The following is a 20484-nucleotide window of genomic DNA, read 5'->3' on the forward strand; positions in this document are numbered from 1 at the left end:
AGCTTTTTATGGTGCACAATGGCATAGGAAAATCGGCACCACACACGAGTTACACACGGCATAGACGTTGGGCGATAAGGAAGGCAAAACTACAAACAAACATCACATTACGCCATGTGACAACGATTAGAGGCGAGTATACACAGCGTTTGCGAAAGTGCGTTTGCTACAGAGCACAACCATACTTTAGTTCAAACAATATTAGAAAGCGAAATTCAATTAAGATGAGGATCAACCGTAATGACGGAATTAATTACGCTCGGTACGATGTGTTTGTGGGTGAAGAAGTTTGTGGCTACACAATCGGTAGTGGAATGGTACGATGAATTAAAAAAAATGCTACTTGTCCTTATTCGATAAAGAAAATTATACACAAACAAAAAACAGATGCAGAGTGATGTTGAAGAAGAGAAATATGCTGGTTGTTAGGGGAAAAACTGAAAAACGAAACTCAAACCAACTAAAATGCATGGAAGAAAACAGCAACAGGGTTCGACCATTCCTAGCTATGAAAAACGTGGACTTACTTCGTTGGAAGCTTACGACCTTTCGAATCGTACAGAGGATAGTAATAGTTCATCCTACACCGGAAATAAATCATTAAGAAAAACAAAAGTTAAACCAAAAGCATGAGATGAAGGGGCCGAGAGGATAAGTTAAGGCGATAATCAAGGAATTTATAAAATACTGCGAAGATTTATTGAAGTACACAGGGAATAAAAAAATTCCTAAAATAGCAATATATTTTTGAAAACTACGCTGATTTATGGAAGTTTTACATTACTTTAACAAAAAGGTTCTTAAAATAACCCCATAATAGAAAATCCGAAGTCGTGTAAGTTTGTTCAAACTATCTCGTCGCTAAACCAAACCGTTAGTTGTACAGTTAGCAAATTAAGAACGTGTATAAACGAACGTTTATAAGAGTCAAATATTTTCAGCTACTTAAAACGACTCTTCAACGGTAATCCTCTTTAACAAATTGATTAAGTCCGAAACTGTAGTTCCCCCCTCCAGAAAGACAAAACACAGGGACAAGTTTTCACTTCACGAAGACGTCATACTACTACCGCTACCCACAGAGGCCAACAGAACCATCGGCAAATATGAAGTCTGGTTTTTTTACTTACGGTTTCGGTAGGATGGTCATATTGCGGTTGTCGTTCCATCTGAGATCCGAGATGAGATTAGTGTCCGGAACTTCCGGTCGGCAGGTCAGCAACAGCGAATGTCCGACCGGTTTGCGCTGTATGGAAGATGCGGGCAGGATTTTCAGCCGCGGTTGATTCTGTCCTTGGGAAGGTGCCACTCCTGTGGAAAGGTCAAACAGAATGGAAAGTTACTCATCAGAAAGTTTTTCCGGATTGCTCTTTGAAAACAACATTATTTATTTGAATAAATTACATTTATTTATACCGGCCATAATACACATTTTATTCAATGCACCCAAGAATTAAAAATCTCAACTACCTTTTTGAAGACATGGGTAACATCAACCAGTTCCTTAATTTGTACTAGAGCAGTTTTTTCCGAGATTTTAAAAGGCCAAGTGAAGTGTTGGCAGGTCGTACATAAAAGGGAGTTTAGCCATTTTTCGCTCGAACCACAGAACGGAAAACGGAATTATGATTCAACACGTCAGTTGCAGCTTATTGTAACTGCTTCTACTGCCTGAAGTTGTACCATGCAAGCAGCACCACGTTGGCAGATGTGAAGTTTACGCAATTTTGTGCCCTCCGAACCCTGAACAATAACTTGCACAAGAATCCAACTCGAATCTAATTCACTTGCACCGAAGGACTTTGGCAGTAAAGTCTCAAATAATGATGCTTGTAGTAACACTACTGCTGACTCTCCCCTCCCTGGGGCCACATGCAATATGGTTGATGATTTTATGCAGTGCTAGGTTTATGACACTCCCCCACAAAAACACACATACATGTCTATGCAATGTGAAATGCATTCAGTTTCCATTTGTTTGTTCGGCTTTGTACGGTGCTGTTGCTCCTTTTTACAAAGCATCGGAATGTCTTTGCCAAAGACGAGCAACGGCACCGTGTACGATCGGTGTACGGTGTACGTACGTGTACAGCAACTAATCCTCGCTCTCTCGCACTGTAAGCAAATGCAGTACTACAAACTGATGCAAATTCCTAGTATTTCGCATAGCGCTTAGGCATTTTGTACGGTACATGGCTTACAGTGTTGGCAGCCTTTGGAACGGAACGAAGAGTGCTGTTGATTTTCTACTATACCTTTTTTCAAGCAAACCGACAAACACAAACAGCATGTCGGTTGTTTTAAATTGCTTTAACTCGATAAACTTGTAGCATCGTTTTTGAATTTTTTGTTATTGTTGTGAATCATTCTTCAAAAAAATATACATAAAAATTGTATAGAATACACGTTGTTAAAACATTGTCAAACAATTTCACTTACTTTTACTACCCATGAGCGGTTTTACGTTCACGGACGACATTTGGCAACACCATTATCTAGCACCAAAATCGTTTCAAGTTTAGCGCTAATTAATTACGTTTGATAGTATTTTTTCCCTCGAAAGTTCCACAGCGCGTAAGCGCGTTCCCCCAAAAACCATACCACATTGGCGGGCTCATACGAAAACAGCTGCACCAAATTGCACATTCCATCGTAACGGCGCACCGTGTCAGAGAGGACGCGTCGGTGTTCCGTTAAGCAGCGAACGTTATTTACACTGCATTCACTATGCACTAAAATTGTGCCCTGTAAAATAGCAATAACGTTGCTAATTGGAGGAACAGCCGTTCGGTGTATGGCACCCTACAGGTAATGTTGCTTTTTGGATGAAGATTTTCGTTTCCTGGTTACGTTCGAAGCACAAATGGTTCAAAAACATAGGGATAAAATCATTTGAGCCCAATAGCATCATCGTAAATTTGCAGAAAATTGTCTCAATTTTGCTTACTAGCGGAAGATGCATTACATGGCACTGGGATGTCGTTTTCGTGGCCAGTATTTGCAAAGGACGTATTTTTTTTTTTATCAACCAAAATACATTCTAGCGCTTCAGAAGAAAAATCTAGCGATCGTTCTCGTGTGTCTACAAGCTGTATCGCCACAACTTCAAGCTTGAATAAATTTACTGCCAAGGTAGGAAATGGTAGTGAAATTTATGGTTTTCCATAAAATCTTGGTATCGTGTGGGGACGAATAGTTGGCGGCTTGGTGACAAAAACCGGCAAACGCCACAGCAGCATTTTGTAATCGTTAATCGGCGATTTACCATCGGAGGATTTATTTTACGAGAATTTGGACGCTCGGTTGCCCCGAGGGATGGTATTTAGTGACAATTAAATGTGATTTTACGAACAAATCATGAGGCGGGGAGTTTTTTTTTTACACATTCCAGAGGTAAGTGTGCAGCTTTGATATTTGGGACGGTTTGGCAGATACGGCCAAGGTGACATCTTTTACGATCGTCAATCACTTTTACTAACATTAATAAACTTGATTATTTTTCTAAGCAGGAATTTTGATACATAAAAACTACAAACAACGACATGTGATGGTACAGAGAACAAAATAAATAAAGTCCACATCATCATACTGAGTCTCCTCTGTACTGCTCTAGCTTGTGGATTTTTTACACCCTTTTTCAACGGTTGGTTTTAGTTGATGCTACTGACATTAGAGCTTGCAAAAAAAAAGCTGGTCATATAACGTAACATCTCATCTTCCAATCTGCTTTACAAGCACGATGCACCCGGTCCGCGCTCCCGAGCATCAGTGAAATGTCATACGCGACCGCTGAACCGTACATAGATTATGAATAGCTAAACACTATGTGACACCGTATGACGCCGGCAGTCTTGCATGCATCACACACACACTCACACACACACACCAAAAGATACGTCACCACTTTCCTAAACCAATGGATCAACGGTATGTGACTTTTCCTCTATGTTCGACCGAAAAGAACACGAAACCGACAAGCCGGTGACGTTGGCCGTTGGCCCAATCATCATCGGTGCCCTTTTTTTTGGGTGCGTGGTTGATTTATAGATCACATTTCTAGTGAGGACCAGCCAAAAAACTTCTCACCACCGTCACACCGAAGTGTATGAAAAGGTAGCCAAAAATCAGTGACGAGGAAATAGGAGCACCTGCAGCAACGCTCAGTCACACATTCAGTGCTTGTCGTCTAGTAGTAACCGGCCACGCAAAAAAAAGAGTAGTAAAACTGCATCAAATTATCTTTCGCTCTTGTGTTCTATCTTCGTATGCAATGGACGACGAACTCGTTCGTTTTTCCATGTCGTCTACTGTCTGCCATATCTTGCACTAGGAAGCTTGTGTGGTAGTATATATGTGAAAAGCAGCTAAAGCTAGGACGGATGCAATTGAAAAAGAAATCCAACCATCGACAACTCCCGAGCTCTAAATCCTCCATCCATCCCATGTCTTGGTGCTATGTACAGAACGTTTTCTGCGATATCAAGCTGAGCTACAAAGAATAGCATTGGGAGAAGAGTACTCGGTAGGTGGAAGTGACTTTCGGAGCATTGTGCTGCTGTGTGCAGTGAACCACAGTTAAGCCGCTTGTGTTCTACCGCACCGGATTGTTTTATTGTAAATCATTCAAGCGAATGTGAAAACCTTATTGACATTTGTCCATTTGTGCGACATGCTGGATGAAAAGAAATGACATGTGTAAAATTAAATTTTAACCAAATGTTACACTCCTCGCTGAACAAAATGGTGACGACTGCCTGATGCTGTATAGCGGAATGAATGAGGTAAGCAAGAACAGAACAAAAATCCTGAACGTATGTGTGATTAGTGTGATCAATCAAGCTTTCGAAAGTTTACCAATAGGAGTGGAAGAAAGCACATGGTCAGTTTACATTGACAACAGCCGAGATGCTGCTGCAGGATTATCGAGAACGCTTAAAAAGAAAAACCGAAAAACGGATGTTACAGACGAAAAAATGGCACAACAGGAACTGCTGCACCAGCATGTTGTGCAGTAACGAGTAAAAAAAATTTACGAATGAAGCAAGTGTATTAATTTTGATGTTGATCGATGACGGGTAATAATGATGGATTTGTTGTTTCCGATTCGTTCCCAAAATGCTTTGCACCAAACGGTTGCCGGATTATGGACGGTATCACGAAGCACACACAAAACAAAACGCAAACCAACCAAACGATCGAAACGATAGAACAAGGAAGCGTTGCACAGCATTCGTTGCCGGGATAGCTCTTCTTTAATGGTGCTGACATATTACGGGACATTATTTCATACCTCAGTAAATCCTGAGCGAGGTTGCATTTTATAACAAGTGACAGCACAAACCTTCGTTTGTGGAGTGACAATCTGACAGCCGCACGACAAAGGGATAAACAGGATATAATGGCAAAAAACGCTAGCGTGGATGTAGAAGCACGAATGTTTTTGAGAAACAATTTACTGTGGAATAGAACAATTCAGATGTGACGATGTGGCGGATACATCTGGATGACATTTTATCATTCTTATTTTGCTGTAAATAAGGCCAATTTTCTGTAATACGATCGTTCATCATGAATAAAAAAAGGCCAATTTTCTTTAAACTGAAGACCATCTAAAACAATACTGGTTGTAGCAATGTAATACCATTTTAACATATAAAAAACTACAACGCACACATGGTTGCCCCTTGTAACGATAGCTAGAAGGCGCCAGATTTCACCACATAATAAATCTCTCCCGTAAAAGCTGCATTGAATGACTCATTAAAGTGTCTTAGTTTCAAATTTATTTACCACTGATTTACGTAGCAGCAGGCACAGTAATAGTTTATAGTAAATCTGCCGTAAATCACGAATCTAAAATCTTATTGATAGGAACTGTTTTATTGGGGACGGGATTAGAGACCTAACACGTGTGAGAGTTTGAGATTTATTTTTGGCATTTCTATACATAAATAGACTCGTTATAGGACGACTTTACTCCAATGATTGTGGCATTAAACTATTACAAAATTATCCATTAGGCTAGTAATTGGGCTTCTAAGGCTGACAATCAGATGAGTGTTGTTTCCACTCACCAGGTTAATAATGTCTTGCAAGTGCGTCGTACCTTTGAAATCTAAAATCAATTATAGGGCTTAACACTCCTCCCAATGCACGCCAATACAATCGAAATCTGTTGTTCTAAAGTGATGTGCTGTTTAAATTAATTTTGCAACTCTAGCATCACGGCTCGCACAATCAATCATGATAGCAATTAAACGCACGCAAATGATTAATGGCAAAATTTGTCAGAAACTGAAGCTACCTCTCTCTCCTCAAGAAACGGCTATGATGAGGCGCCCGATCTGCGCCTATTAATGTGCCTGCATTGCGGATTTAATTGTGAATAAAATATCAATTACCCGAGAAGTTCGAACCGATTATCCGGAATCGAAGATAAACAGCGAGTAAATTTGCAAATGCAGTAACCAATCTCGGCGTGTTGCCTATGTAGCGAGTTGGGGCGTACGTCGCAGTGTTGCATCGAACGAACGATTATCTTTCACACCATCGAGGTGAAACAGATTCTACCCGGTCGATGCCTTACAAAACCTTAACTGTAGCGCCTTTGCCACAACGTTGTCGTTAAATCAAGTGGAAGCGGAACAATGATTGCAATCACACAAGCCCAACCGGCCCCAACAACCTGTCGAACTAAAACACTTTATTTGCTTGCGTTCTGGTGCTGTTGTGTGCATGTGCATACCAACTTTCGGTGCATACACACTGCATCCAGAGGACTCCATACGAGTGGCTCCCAATTTCTGTGGCTTCTTTTTCGTGCAAGGTGTGGAAAATTGGATTGCGTAAGTGTGTGGCACACACCACTCTTGACATAGCTCGGAATACCGAGTACCGAGTCTGCACACGTGGTAGTACAAGAACCACCCATGCTGCACCTATTTCCTCCGACAATTGACAGGAAAGTTCTTCTATTGCTCCGGTAGGTTTCATGTAGGATTAGAGAAACAATTTTTGTGTCGATGTGTACGTGTATAAACGAGCAGCAATGAGCTTTTATCGTCATAAAGAAGGTGCTTAGGAATGGTCGTTCGAATCGACCAGCAGCAGCAGCTCGTCGGAACGTTCGTTTGGTTGACTCAATTTCCTATACGACGTACCGTACCGTCCATTGATCCCTTGCGCCAACCACACAACATCATCAAAGGACTCGGCATACGACGACCTGTGCGTGTGTACTGCTTTCTTCGGAGTTATTTTCTGAGATTCACCGAGCTCAACGACCGATAATGCGGGAAATCTTTTTATCGAGAACGCGCCCCGTATCCCGTGCGACGTGGCTGTGCATCCTTCCGGACTAATGAACGTGCTCAAAGCATAAGTATGGTCGTTTCAAGCGATCGGATCTCATCGACCGAGGATGTTCGCCGTCGTATAATAGGTGATCAGGCAGAGCATACGTTGAACGATTGAGCGTGGTAGGTGAGCCAGGTTGAGTTGGCTATTTATTTTCCGGATTAAAGCATTATGCCGAGGAATTGTGTAATGAATTAGCGCATTTCAGGTACCGGTTATGTGTCCTGATTGCAAACCAAACACACTCGCTCTAGCTCTGGAAGTTGCTCCGTATGCAAACGAGATACGGTTGGGTTTAGTTTCATTCACCAGAGAACTATAAAAATAATAAGCCACTTAACCATCATGATACACTTGAAGAATTAAATGGGATAGCCAAAGCAAAGGGTTGAGCTGAGTTATTTATGGCCAGAGAGTTTTGCATTAATTGACTTCTGCGTCTATGCATAAAGCTAGTGGCTGGTGTTCGAAAAATAAACACAACAATCGATCAGTGGCCAGCTCATAAATTAACTTACCAAATGGAATCCCCAAAGCCTAAAGAGATACTTTTCCGCAGAAAAGCAAACGGACATCCGGTGACGGCAAAGATAACACCACTAATGATAACTCAATTGCAGACTGTTTTTGGCATGCCAGTTCTTGTTCGCCGTCCGCGTTTGACCATTTGCTCTCGTTTGAAGCTGTCGTTTCTTATCGACCAGGATTGCTATGCATCGACAAGCGGAATCATTGCGGGTTTCCCGATTTCCCAACATTGCCAAAAAGTTATTTGATGGGCAAACGAGTAGCCCCACACCACGAAACACACCGCTCTGAAGGAGGAAATGTGGGCAATAGCAAGAATGATACGCAACCCCGATCTATCTATAGGTACCCTCACTCTATTTCGGTACTCTTCATTTGCCATCATCTGCCGGCGGAAGACATATTTGATGGTCGTTTCGTTCGTTTGCTGAACGATGGTAAGCATTTATTGGGCTTCCTCGCTGTACCGTGGAGATCCAAGGCGTTTGAGAGAGAAAGCGATAGAGATACTGAGAATGTGAGCGATTGATGGACGAACCTTTCCGTTTGGCTGCGAGACAGAGGCTGGGAAAAGATTGACGGTTCCAGTGGGAATTCGGGCGGGTATCCCGCCGTATTCTTCGGCCGTGCGGATGGAAGTCGATGCAGGAGAAAGTTAATTTCATTGCAACGGACAGCAACGCGTTTTCGCTGGAGGAGCTAGCGCAAGCCAAGAAATCGACCCAACCCCAAGGAAATGATGCTGAATTACCGGTACAAACGAAACGTTTGCGCTATTTTCGGGTGAATAGACGAGACGATTTTCCCAAGCCCGATTCCCGTGTTTCATCAAGATTTCTGGCGGTAATGCTTCGGACGTAAAGAACAGGAAAAGGTGGGAAAGTATTTCTCTTCCCTCGCGAAGTCACACCAAGCATGGTGCAAACGGCTTCACTACATGGGAGGGTAGCAACGGTGGGTTAGGCGGGTCCCAGTGCCTTCGGTGGAATATTTGAGGTGAAGAATTTAGACGAAACGCCGTGACAGAATATTTGAAGCCTCGACGGTATGATGCTTAGAAGGCTGGCTGTGGGTATCCTCCTACCGGACCAGATGCGGGTGGTGACGACCATGTACCAGCCATTGAGTACCGATGGAACAGATGCTAACGTTGATGGTTATCAATTTTGGGGCAGCGAAAGTCGTGAACCCGGGGAAATGGCTGTCATGGAATGTGGAATGTTTATGGCATTTCACAGGAAAATGTATAGTTACGCATCAGCCGAGGTTGAAGATATGACTTTAAATGTGGATTTTATCACAAGGGACAAATGAGGGACTGGGAAGAATTCATTACAGCTTCATACTTGTAAAGCACAGGTTTGTGAATTGAACAACGGCTATCACGTGAAAGTTGTGCAGCTAAATTTCATGGGTTAGTTAAGCAGAAAGCTTTGACAAACAAAAAAGTATTACATTAAAACATGAGGTATGTTATCTGCCGACTGAATGACGTTAGCAAACCCTTGTCACCAAAGTGGATTTTTTTCGAAAGGATGTCCGTCACTGAGCCGACCGATGGTTCTCAGACACACAAAGCAGCATAAAAACTGTGCAAAAGAATAGCAAAATCACGATTTTTTTTCTTCATAAAAGCTTCACAATAGAAATTTTCCTGTCCACTGGTGTAAGACGCGCTGACGGACAATTTTTTCAATCTCAAAGTGCCACTCGAACTTGAGAAAGGTTACGAATATCCGAACAATGAATTCTTGCTTCCTGCGTTCGATTCTATGCGACGTCGATCGGAACCTTTATTATTGTCCTCTTTGTGTTCCAGGTTTCCCGTCGCCAAATATAGCTTCTTGCAGTTTCTCTTACTACAGAGGAAAAAAAACCCCGATGAGAGTGGACGCACTTGTGTTTTCATCATTAGAAATAATATTTTCGTCGCTAATGTAAGTAAAAATCTACCGATCTAAATAAAAGGTCATCTATACTCGGGGCTTTCGTTCTACGAGAATGCTACCCAAAAACAATTCGGACGGACAAATGAAGGTCAATGGGACAATGTGAAGATGGGGCAGCGAAGCAAAAAGACATAAAAAGTTACTGTATTGGGAATTATGACAAATGGGTCGTTACGACGTTGAAGCTACCCAACGAAACAAGAACAATTATGGAAGCTGATAACATGGAAACTGTGCTGGAAACGCTGTTCAAAGAGAGCTCTTAATATGGTTTAACGGATCAGTCTTTTTGAAGCGAATGATGCATTCCGTGACGGAATTAATCCACGATTCACCAACCTAAGCTGTGCTTTTGCGAGTAAGAAGATAGCTTTCACTACATTTCTGTGTACTAGTCATAGGGGTGGAAATTAAATTGCATTTAACCGTTCCCATACAAGCTCTCGTCGTGGGATGCTCTCACGAAATGCTAATCCGCAATTAAATAAATAAACAGGCTAATTTATGTTGTGCTAATTAGCAAAATATATTGCAAATAGCTAGAATAGTTGTTAGTAATTATAGGTGTAACCGTATAACCGTATAAGATGATGTGAGATGATAGTGAGAAAACCTAATATAAATTAATCTAATATCGTAAACGAATTATGAACAATTATTCAAACAGCATAAATTCTTTCAATACGCACATGACGCAGTTCTTTGCTGTCACATTTCAATAAAACACAAACACTCCATATCCTGCTGGCCTTATTTAAAGACACAGTGCAGTACTCCCTGCTACGATATTAACGATATTAATTAGCCACTCCTGAAGGGGGCCCACGCAAGAGACAATACAAATAGAAACGAGGCATGTTCAATTGGATGGTTGTAATAAATATCGCGCCAGTTCCTGCCCCATCCCATAGCGGCAGGTCGTCAGAATTGGTTCTGGAATAAATGTAGTCTCAATTTCATCGTCGTATGCTGCTTTCCCATCAAACCCCGTTGATGCTATTTATGCCTCCGCGTGCACACACCACCGTACCAGCAGCATCAGTCAAAGGGCTCAAGGGCGGATGTGGATGGATGGCTGTCGATTGGCATCGGTTGCTATTTAGCCCGGGATAAAAGCACCGTAATTTGACACCGTAAGACATCGCCGAGCCAACGGAGCCCCTGGTGTTGGGTTCAAGTTTTCCAACACACTTCGGGATAGATTTTCAGCACCTTCGAGGCACGGCGTGGTGCGGCGTTGTGCTATCCTATCTTCAACAATATGCCTGCGGTTTTGCCATCAGGCGCAAGCATGCCCAAGTACTGTGATGCAGCGCACGAGGGTGGCCCATTGGAGATCCTCACAGCAGGGAAGGTGCACACAAAATGTAGAACCTATATTAAGACAACATTAATGAAAATATATCGCCCACCGTGCATCATCTATCTGGCGCGATGTACAACATCGAAAACTTCCTTAGGCGAATAACAAACAAAGAGGATAAATCAATCGTCTTCAATTGGAAAGTCGTAACGAAAGATACGCACCACCGGGGGTACCGAAAATTATTTTTAGATAAAATTAAAAACGAAAAACGAACGTTTGCCGAGTGGGTCGGTTTTGCTTTCAAGGGCAACTGCTGGCTTCCCTTGCCTATTTGCCCCCAAAACTACAACAAATGAAGACGTAATGATATGGTTCAGTTTCGTTGCATTTCTGCTTTTCCTCTCGAGCCCCCTTCGGTACGTTCGACGAAACAGTAGCACTCAGACCCCATTTCAGATACCGAGGAGCGCGCTCGACATAGCTACGGGGGCGCAGTGAGTGATGTTATCGATAACGAATGGAAGAAAGAAAATCAGGCTTCTGCTACCGTACCCGGGTCAAAGCACTGTGCACACGCGGTGCGCCTCTTAAGATAGACAGATACGGCATAAATGGTATACCCGGGGTAGGGATCCCTCTCGTACTGCACATTCCAGACTGATACACCAATTTGGGGAGGCTGGTGCTGGGCTACGGACTACGGTACTACTACAAAGAGTCTCTTTCTTTGCATTTGAATTTGGTTCCGCTTTCCATTCTCACTGTTCCAGACATATCCAGACCACTGGATCAAAGTAATTATCTTGGATAAGTGGATTAACATCATGCTTTTCGTAAGTGGGAATGCTTCGGCTGCAGCATGCTATCGTTGCTGTTCCTATACATCACATTTCAGACAAAGTGCAGATTGAGATGAAGGGCCTGTAAAATTTAGTATGGTCGTGATCGTTTATGTCTTGAGGAAGAAGAACCCCTTTCACGACTAAATGTATGTAGGAAGAGTTCATTTATCATAAAGCTTCCAAGTGAGCAACTGAGGTGGAGCAAATGGAAGCTATGATTTTCTGTCTGTGCAAAATTTAAACTAATAATTTTTCAATTAGATTCAATCCACCATCTCATCGCTTCGTTAGCAGTCACATTTGACGAAGAAGTTTATGTCAGTTTCATAACGATTTTGATTCCGTTTAGCTTTTGAAACCAAAAAAAAAGGCACACAAACATTCATAATGAATTAGCGTACGATGAAACCATCGGGGGCACACATGTTTCGAAAACCCCGCTCCGTGGGAACTCACAAGAACCAGCTGCATCGAATCTTATTGGCCAATCGGAATGGAATGAAAGAAATGCTCCAGGGATCATCATGTGCAATGTGTGTGTGTGTGTTGGAGCGCAAATAGTTGGATTGGTGGGTAGCACCAGTTTGGATGAAGTTTATCATGGAAATATTCCTTGGAGATGACATTTTTTGCATTCGATTTTCGACTACTTTTTTTAATAACTCCCTTCGCAGCTCTGTTCGTTTTTCTTAATACAGTTCCCAATCATATATTTCCGTCGCGTGTTCGAAAAAAAGCGAACAAACGACCAAATAAGAGTCTCGAGTATCATTTTCTAAGCTGATCGCAACTTTGCCTTACGGCGCACTATGGTAGATGGGAGACACCATATTCACACAGATATTTCTCACATTGGCAATTGTCGGATAATATTTTCTCTTCGTGTGTTATGGCACTTTTAGCTTCTCTGCTTTGCAGTTTCCTCTTGGAGGAAGTGTATTATTGAACGTATAACACATGTGTTGCTTCTCGGATTCGCTGCTAGCAAATTATAGTGTCTGGATTCACGAGCACGAGTTGGTCGTGTGTGGCGAAAATCATATCGAACGACTGTATCTAGTCTAGTTCAATATTGAAATTATGTTTGTACATTGCAGACATAGCATGGATTTAAATTTCATGATTTTATTGTACAAAATATGTCCTAAAATGAGCTTATATTGGAAGTTCGACCAATAGATCTACAAAGAATGTTAAGTCATTGGAAAAGCTATGCAATTCATTTACCGTATTGCTGCTACCTTCGGTATACTTTCACATTAACCGCAATCAAGTTGAAAGCGAACAGAACATAAAACCAAGAAAGGAATATGATTATTGGAGAAAGAATTGCAAATTGTGAGCCTTTCATTTGTACACCTGGTCCGCATTCCACACAAAAGTAAACTGTTATGATTTTCGTAATCATCTCGATCTTGAGCGCTGCTAAATCGGTCGGGTCCGACAGCACACAATAGTTAAACAATCAAGAAGAAAATCTATGGAATGTTCTTAGCATTTTTGCCTGCTGACCGGTGGCACGGGACCGAAGCAAACGTACTTTGCTAGACGCGCAAAACACCACCTAGACTCCTCTCGATCGATCGTTGCCCGTAGAAGCTTAACGAAGTACTCGCGCATTCGTGTCTGCATTTGCATCCCATTTCGAGTCCAGCTTTTAGTGCCACCGAGCAGCAGATTGTGAATGTATATTCGGTTTTTTATTCACTTATTCATAAATATTTCATGAACAGCGACAAACGGACGGACGGACGTCGTCAATATGAAATATTTATACCTTTAGCATATTGACTTCGGCGATAGGGTGTGGGTTTAAAGGGATGTTGGTGTGTTTGGTTTTTTTTGTTTGTTTCTTTTTGCGTGAACAAGGCTCTTGTGGCGCAAAATGTACCCGCTTATCTGCCCCGTGGACGTTTGCCACGAAAAATTTGTAAAGAAAATTCATGACGAACGTATTTTGCTTTTTAATGTTTTTTTATTCTCTCGCGTGTTGTTTGAGATGGTAGCCGATTAAGAGGTCGTATATTTTTCCCATCGATCGATGCTTTTATACATGCACGGTGACATTTTTCAAAGAAGAATGACGTGACAAGAAATGCAAATTTCGAAATGTTTGAATTAGCTGAGAATGGGAGTACGTGTATTGCTTCACACAAGCCAGCTGAATGTTTCGTTCTGGATCAGCACAATCTTTTACACCATTTACTAAATCAGATGTAGTTAAAATCTTATTTCAAACCAGACTGGTGAGCTATAAATTTGAATTGTTAATGTCTAACGAGACAATTCTCATTCGAGTCTGAGTCACAGTATTCGTGTACCTCCTAACGATATTAGTATGAAGGTATGCCTTCATTTTAACAGAGGCAATTATTTCGTAACAACTCATACCTCGCCTTCTGAATGATGTTCTGCAGGTGTGGAATATGCTTTTACATCAGCACGAATTTGTACGGTGGACAACTGCTCCGTAAGCAATGTGTACGTAGCTTCATAATCTCTCGTGCCGGTGCGAAGAGAACCAACATAGTGGTTCCCTGGATTAGCTCAGTTAAATGAAGCAACATTCCAGCAGCGTGCACATGCGGTACAATTTAAATCCCACATTCCGACCGGAACGTGTCCGGAGCCCTGACCGCTGGAAAAAGGTTAAGGCATAGCATGCGGCGTGCGGTGCGATACCGTAGCGACGATGGTGTGAGCTTATCGGATGATTGTCTCGCGGTTGAAGTCGTTCATAAATGATTCATCAGCCAATTGGCTAGACGGCTGGGGTGGTTTTGCGGTTTTTGACCACAAATGAATTTGTCGTGCAAGGATGCGTGCTGCCTTAGACGCTAATGACTGCACCACAATGAGTAATTGTATGGAGGGTTTTTAATAATTTTCGTTATGGCGAATCTTTAAAGTAAAACGTTTTGTTGGCGTGTTTATGGCATGAGTCGCCAAGGGCACGAGATTTTAAAGCTACCATTTTTATTTTTTATGCTTTAATAACATTCCACACCACCAACCATATCTTGAAGATCGAATTCTAAATTTTGCAACTAAAATTTCGTCGCATCCCATCAAAAATGGTTTATTTATTTCCATTGCTATCAACACCACATTTTCTCTTTTCCTTACCTCTCTCTCTAGCACTTGTCCACAACTCCCTAAAGATAGGGAAAACCTGCATCCATAAACGATAAACATGGAAAACATAGGCGAACAGCAACGTCCAGTGCGTTGTTCATCCCCGTTGGTGGAGAAATATCTTCCCGTCAGCATGTCCGGAGAATCTATGCCTTTGGAAAACTCTCCGAATGGCTCCCAAGACGATCATTTCAAGGCCGGAACGACCCGCGACAATGATGACGATGGCGGTCTGGCGTACAACAAAAGCCCTTCGCCGTTCGCTTCTAACGTCTTTTCATTTCACGCATAGACACTCGCAGCAGGTCCTACGATACTCACTTTTCAACACCTTCAGCACATTATCGAACGTACAAACCCTCGCTTCCGATCGTTTACCGCCACCATGCGCAGCGAGGGGGCAGCAGCAGAGTAGAAGTGGTGCAATGTCGGAGAGAACGCAACATAAACATAGCATAATAATAAAAAGTTAATTATCATACCATTTGTGTTCTATTCCCTTAGCGCAGTGAACGAAGAGATATGTTCGTAGAGGATTGGGTGGTTGGTAGGTCTGTCTAGGCTATGCGCTAGGCGAAAGAGGGTTTGAGGATTCGAATTTCTTTGCCAGTGGGAAGACTTATTGAACGGCATCGGAACGTAAAGCACAAATGAATAGCGCAACCGCAAAAAGGAAGTAGAAAACGCTTTATTTATGTGTTTTGCATAGGTTTAACACGATTTCGGGAACGCAAGCAAATGCTTATTTAGGTCCAGTGTTACAAAAAAACATAACCTGCCCAATGATGAATCCTAAATAGAGCATTGCTTTAAACAAAAAAAAGTGAGCTAACGATTGTTCACGTTCCATGGAGAAAAATGTCTTGCAATAATATACAAAGAAAAAAAAAGAAACAGAGAAAAAGAAACAATATTGCACCACCCCCAGGAAGAACACTGACGCTCGCTCTTGATAAGTGATTTATGCTTTGTATTTTCCAGCATCTTTTTTCTTAGCCCCAGCAGCGATGATTCTCTATAACGCCGGCCAAAACTATCCAATTATGAAATGCATTATTCTTGTCTTTCAAGAATGTTTGCCCTTTAGCATTCGCTCCCATTCCTTAATGGGTAGATTTAAGCATTCAAGCACAAGCACAAAGAACTAGGGATGGATCTCGGGGTAGACTGGGATCGACCGTCAAGCAGTAGGTGTGTGTGTGCGTGTTATGAAATATATGAGTTATGAGCACAACAGTGCCCGATGCTGCATTGATGAGGACTGAAAAAACTGTCTTCAAGGTTTTTCACGCTCAATAGTTTATTTTCTCGGCAGAATCTTACGCTGCTGTGCACCTAACTAGCTTTTACGTATTGCCTTGGAAGGGAGAAAACAAAACAAATACAAAGCAGTAGAAACGCAAAGAAGGGGGGGGGGGGGGGAACCAGACCAGCGTCATCAAGATAAATGGCGCATAAATTTAACGCTCATTTTCATGTTTATATTGCTGCGAATTATTTAAATTCCTTTCATCCTGCATCAACTTCAATCAAAATTGATGAATAGTATTACATCTGTCCTATAGATTTTTTTAAGAAAATTAAATAAACGAATTTAAAAATACGATAAACTATGGATTACGTCGCGATATCATCGTATCACTCAGTTTTTAAGCAATCTTTCAAGGCAAAATAAATAAAAAAAAAACATGCAAGCAAATATTTGAGATGGGAAAAATTCATTCACCCAATGATGAGCAGACAAATAACTATGGACGAAAGTGGTAGCAGCAGAACGTACAAAACTTCTTTCGACAAGGTCATCGCTGAAAAGACACGTTTCAGGGACGTGATTAAGATGCTGGGAAAATGTTTCAATTACTTTGCATTTTCTCTGTGGCTGGGATTCTTTGCTAGCAAAAAATAAAAGCATCTTCTTAAGTCAATCGCCAGCAGATGGGTGAAAACATACTGAACTAAACTCCCCCCCCCCCCCCCCCCACACACACACACACACACACACACACACAGAAAATGAAAAGTTTGTTGGACTATGGTGCCGGTTTGGGCCTGTCATCATTTATCAGGGTTTAACAATCAACAAGGGAAGTAGGTTAGCACGAAAAAACGCGAATGAACTGTTCTGGGGACAGAACAAGGCTGTCAGTTTCAAATGATTGAACGATTCTACGCGCGGCGGAAAGATTCTGGAACGTTCACTATTTGTCAGCAGCTCCACAGCGGATTCGGGCTAAGCATATTTGGGCAGCAGTCTAGGCGCACAAAAAAACGGCTTTAACTATGATCGGTTTATTTGTCGGCCAACCAAGTTGGTCAAGCTGATTGCTAATAATCACCACTCAAAGCTGGTGTGGAAGTTTCTCTTCACTAAAAATGATAGTGGATTGGAGAAATCAATCATCATATTTTATCCTGCCAAAAAAGAAGGGAAAAATAAAACGAAAACGGTTTAACGTATCTCACGCCAACTGCCCCAAAATGACAAGTCTGCAGTCTACCAACGAAACCAACGTGACACGATTTAAACGTCCCAATCTTTGGCGTTTAGCCACCATCCACGATCTCGCACGCTGCTGATGAGTTTTGTACCAAACTTTTGGTTCACCACCGGAAACAGGAAATGTCATCGTTGTTCGTGCTTTCATCGCTCGTTAAATAGAATATGGGTTTCGCATTCCACCAATTTTTCCCTTCGCTCACGTCAATTATAAACGTTACAGCTGCCATTCGAACGCGGCAAGTTTTGAGCTGCGAATCTTTCTTAGCCACCAGCGTATCGAAATAGCTTCTGGAAATCATGTGACTCTTTTGCACGTGCCTAATGATCTGTCGCTATATATGTGTGTGTGTGCTGTGCACTTTTATCAGCATTAACTCCGATCACTGTTTGCTTGCTACGAATGAAGCCAATTTTACATGAACGTAATATACATTCCACTGTCCTGCGGCTAGTGTTTTTTTTTATTGTAGCTAGCCACTTCTATATGCATCACACAGTGCACATTAATGAGCCAATGTTGGTGGTGTCATGCTGATGAACACCGATGTTCGGTGCCGCCACAACAATGCCGCGAAATGAAAGATGAGAGGAAGAGTTTAATCTTTTTTTCCTCGCTTCCCGCTTAACCACCCACCATGTTCATGTTCAACCCGCAGAAGCGTATGAACGCAACCCAAGCGATATAAATGGAAGTTGATGCACTGGAAAAATTTAACCGATCAACGGACTTTTATCTCCAGCACGATCGAGCGTCCCGGCCACCGACCGGCACACGACAAGGGTATGGCACTTCAGGCAGTGCCGCCGCGACCGCGACTGCATCATCATCGTTTATGAATGAATGAATGTGAGGCTATTATTTGTTTTAATTGAGTACGCGTCGGCACATTCGCGCTTCCTCGGCATCATCATCTCGACATCCGCGCCAAGAGTCATTTTCGTGCGAAAGTAATATTGTGCGAGCATGAGGATAGTAGGGCGGAAAATGCATGTATGAATAGTCGAAGTAAAATTAATAAACTACACTGCAAGCTACCCAGAATCGCCACCCAATGCTGAGCCATTCGATGTGTGGAACCATAAAACGAGCCAACCCGTCAACCATGCGCGGGGATGTTGTGCGGTTTTGCATGCGTGCCTTTGAGTAATGATTATCGCGGTCCAGTCAAGAGCGAAATGCATGTACGCGAATGTACATTTTTGTTTTATTGATGATTGTTGTATTATTGTAGCAAAGTTGATGACACACGCAGAAAGCGTGTTTAATGCTCAGTGGGTTGGAAGCATTTCAACACCGCCAATTACAACATTTCGGGACTGTGGCTATTCAACAGCGTGTAAGGGCTGAGCTGCGTAAGGGATTACTTATCTCCGGGGTTCCGTAATGTGCTTTGTAACAAAACGGAGTCCTTCCAATCAAGCAAAAATAATTGGAAACATCGCGTAGAAAAATAATTCTTCACAAAATGTCACATCGCTATTAAAATGTTTGCCACGCGGGTATCCATCACGCTTACAGTCTTTCACATCGACAGTCAGCAGTACGTACAGCATTGTGTTAGATAAATCGTCTCAGTCCTCACAAACGATCATAAACGCTCATCGCTTTGATAGCTTGCATTTTGCATATCAGCCGCTAGATAGACTGCGTACACTGAGGCAAATGATTGCAGGCGTCATATAATTTGATGATCGTTAGCAATGCGAATCAACAACGCGGCATCCGCAGCTGTCATAACTTGCTTACGGGAGTACCCGGGCGCACTGCATAATACGATTAAAGCGAGCATCTGGCAGCAGCGTTTGCGGTTCCAATTTCCTCCAGTCTAGCGGACTGTATGCTGTATGGAGCTGAATTAAAGTCATCTGGCAAATTGAGATCACCGTTCAAGTGTTGTTTCTGTTCGTCTGCCGAAAGACGAACCCTGCGCGCTGCTGCCGAACCGTCACACGATTAAGATGCCGATTAAGCCTAACTAGTGCATCAAACGTGCTGCTTTACATCGCGTTAAGTGTGGTCTTATTCTTCTTGCCAAAGGCTAGAGAAATTCGCAATGAGGAAACCATTCAAAAGTGGTCCATAACCTCGACCGACTTTTTCATGGTGGTTGATTATACCTTTCTTTGAATCGGACTCCGCCTCCGAGCACGACGATTTCACGAGCTTTTCTCCCGCATAGAACGTACCATCTGTCTCTCCGTCAATGGGGTTATTTATGTCTTACCTGTGAATGGAACCAGAAAAAAACGAGGCAAAAGATTAAATGAGGGATTATAGACTGCTCTTAACTAAATCATTACCCCGTTATAGTTAGTGCTATTGAGCAAAACTTAAAACAAGGAGCTGAGGCGGTTCTCTTGTGCGGCTTGCTTTAAATGAAACACTTGAGAGGTGGAGCAGATCATGGAAAATGGATCTTGAGCAGTAAAGCTACTCACAGGCGCACTTTAGTTTGCCACAGTATGAAGCAGTTAAGCATTTGAAAGGGAAGCTGCCTAATTATTTATGTTTCACCGTAATGACGCACCGAAGGTGGAGTTGCTGGATTTATATCCGGGGTAGATGAAAGTATAGACCGCCTGATAAATGGACTAATTTTGCCACTCGACAAAACAAATCTTCACTGAAAATGTGCCAAATCCTTGAAAAAATTTGTCTTCAATAGTTTTCCCAACTTGAATTTAATCATAGCATGAGTCAATGCTTGGTTAAGTTTGATTACAGCAAAGTACAATTTGACGTTATTGTCGATATTTGCAAATGATTCCAATGATACAAAGTTCATTTCAACAGTTGTTTTATTCCATCATGGACTTGCTATAGAGCAAACATGATTGACGATTCATTTGACAGCTTTCTTTCTGAGA

The 20484-nt window shown here is 42.2% G+C and overlaps 1 protein-coding gene across 13 annotated transcripts in view; it reads right to left on the reverse strand.

Annotated features, from left to right (window-relative positions):
- The window catches only part of LOC118505770 (fasciclin-2), a 52497-nt gene that overhangs the window by 19968 nt on the left and 12045 nt on the right, over positions 1-20484 (reverse strand). For 8 of the 13 annotated variants that reach the window (XM_036042014.1, XM_036042017.1, XM_036042019.1 and 5 more), the window contains exons 3-4: positions 1131-1311; positions 528-581 (exon numbers count right to left, since the gene is read on the reverse strand). In XM_036042014.1, coding sequence (XP_035897907.1) covers positions 528-581; positions 1131-1311 — 235 coding nt within the window. The remainder of the gene's footprint in view (positions 1-527; positions 582-1130; positions 1312-20484) is intronic. The other 5 variants (XM_036042021.1, XM_036042022.1, XM_036042020.1 and 2 more) reach the window with 1 other exon arrangement.

Source organism: Anopheles stephensi, chromosome 2 (assembly GCF_013141755.1).
Source record: "Anopheles stephensi strain Indian chromosome 2, UCI_ANSTEP_V1.0, whole genome shotgun sequence".
NCBI lineage: Eukaryota > Metazoa > Arthropoda > Insecta > Diptera > Culicidae > Anopheles > Anopheles stephensi.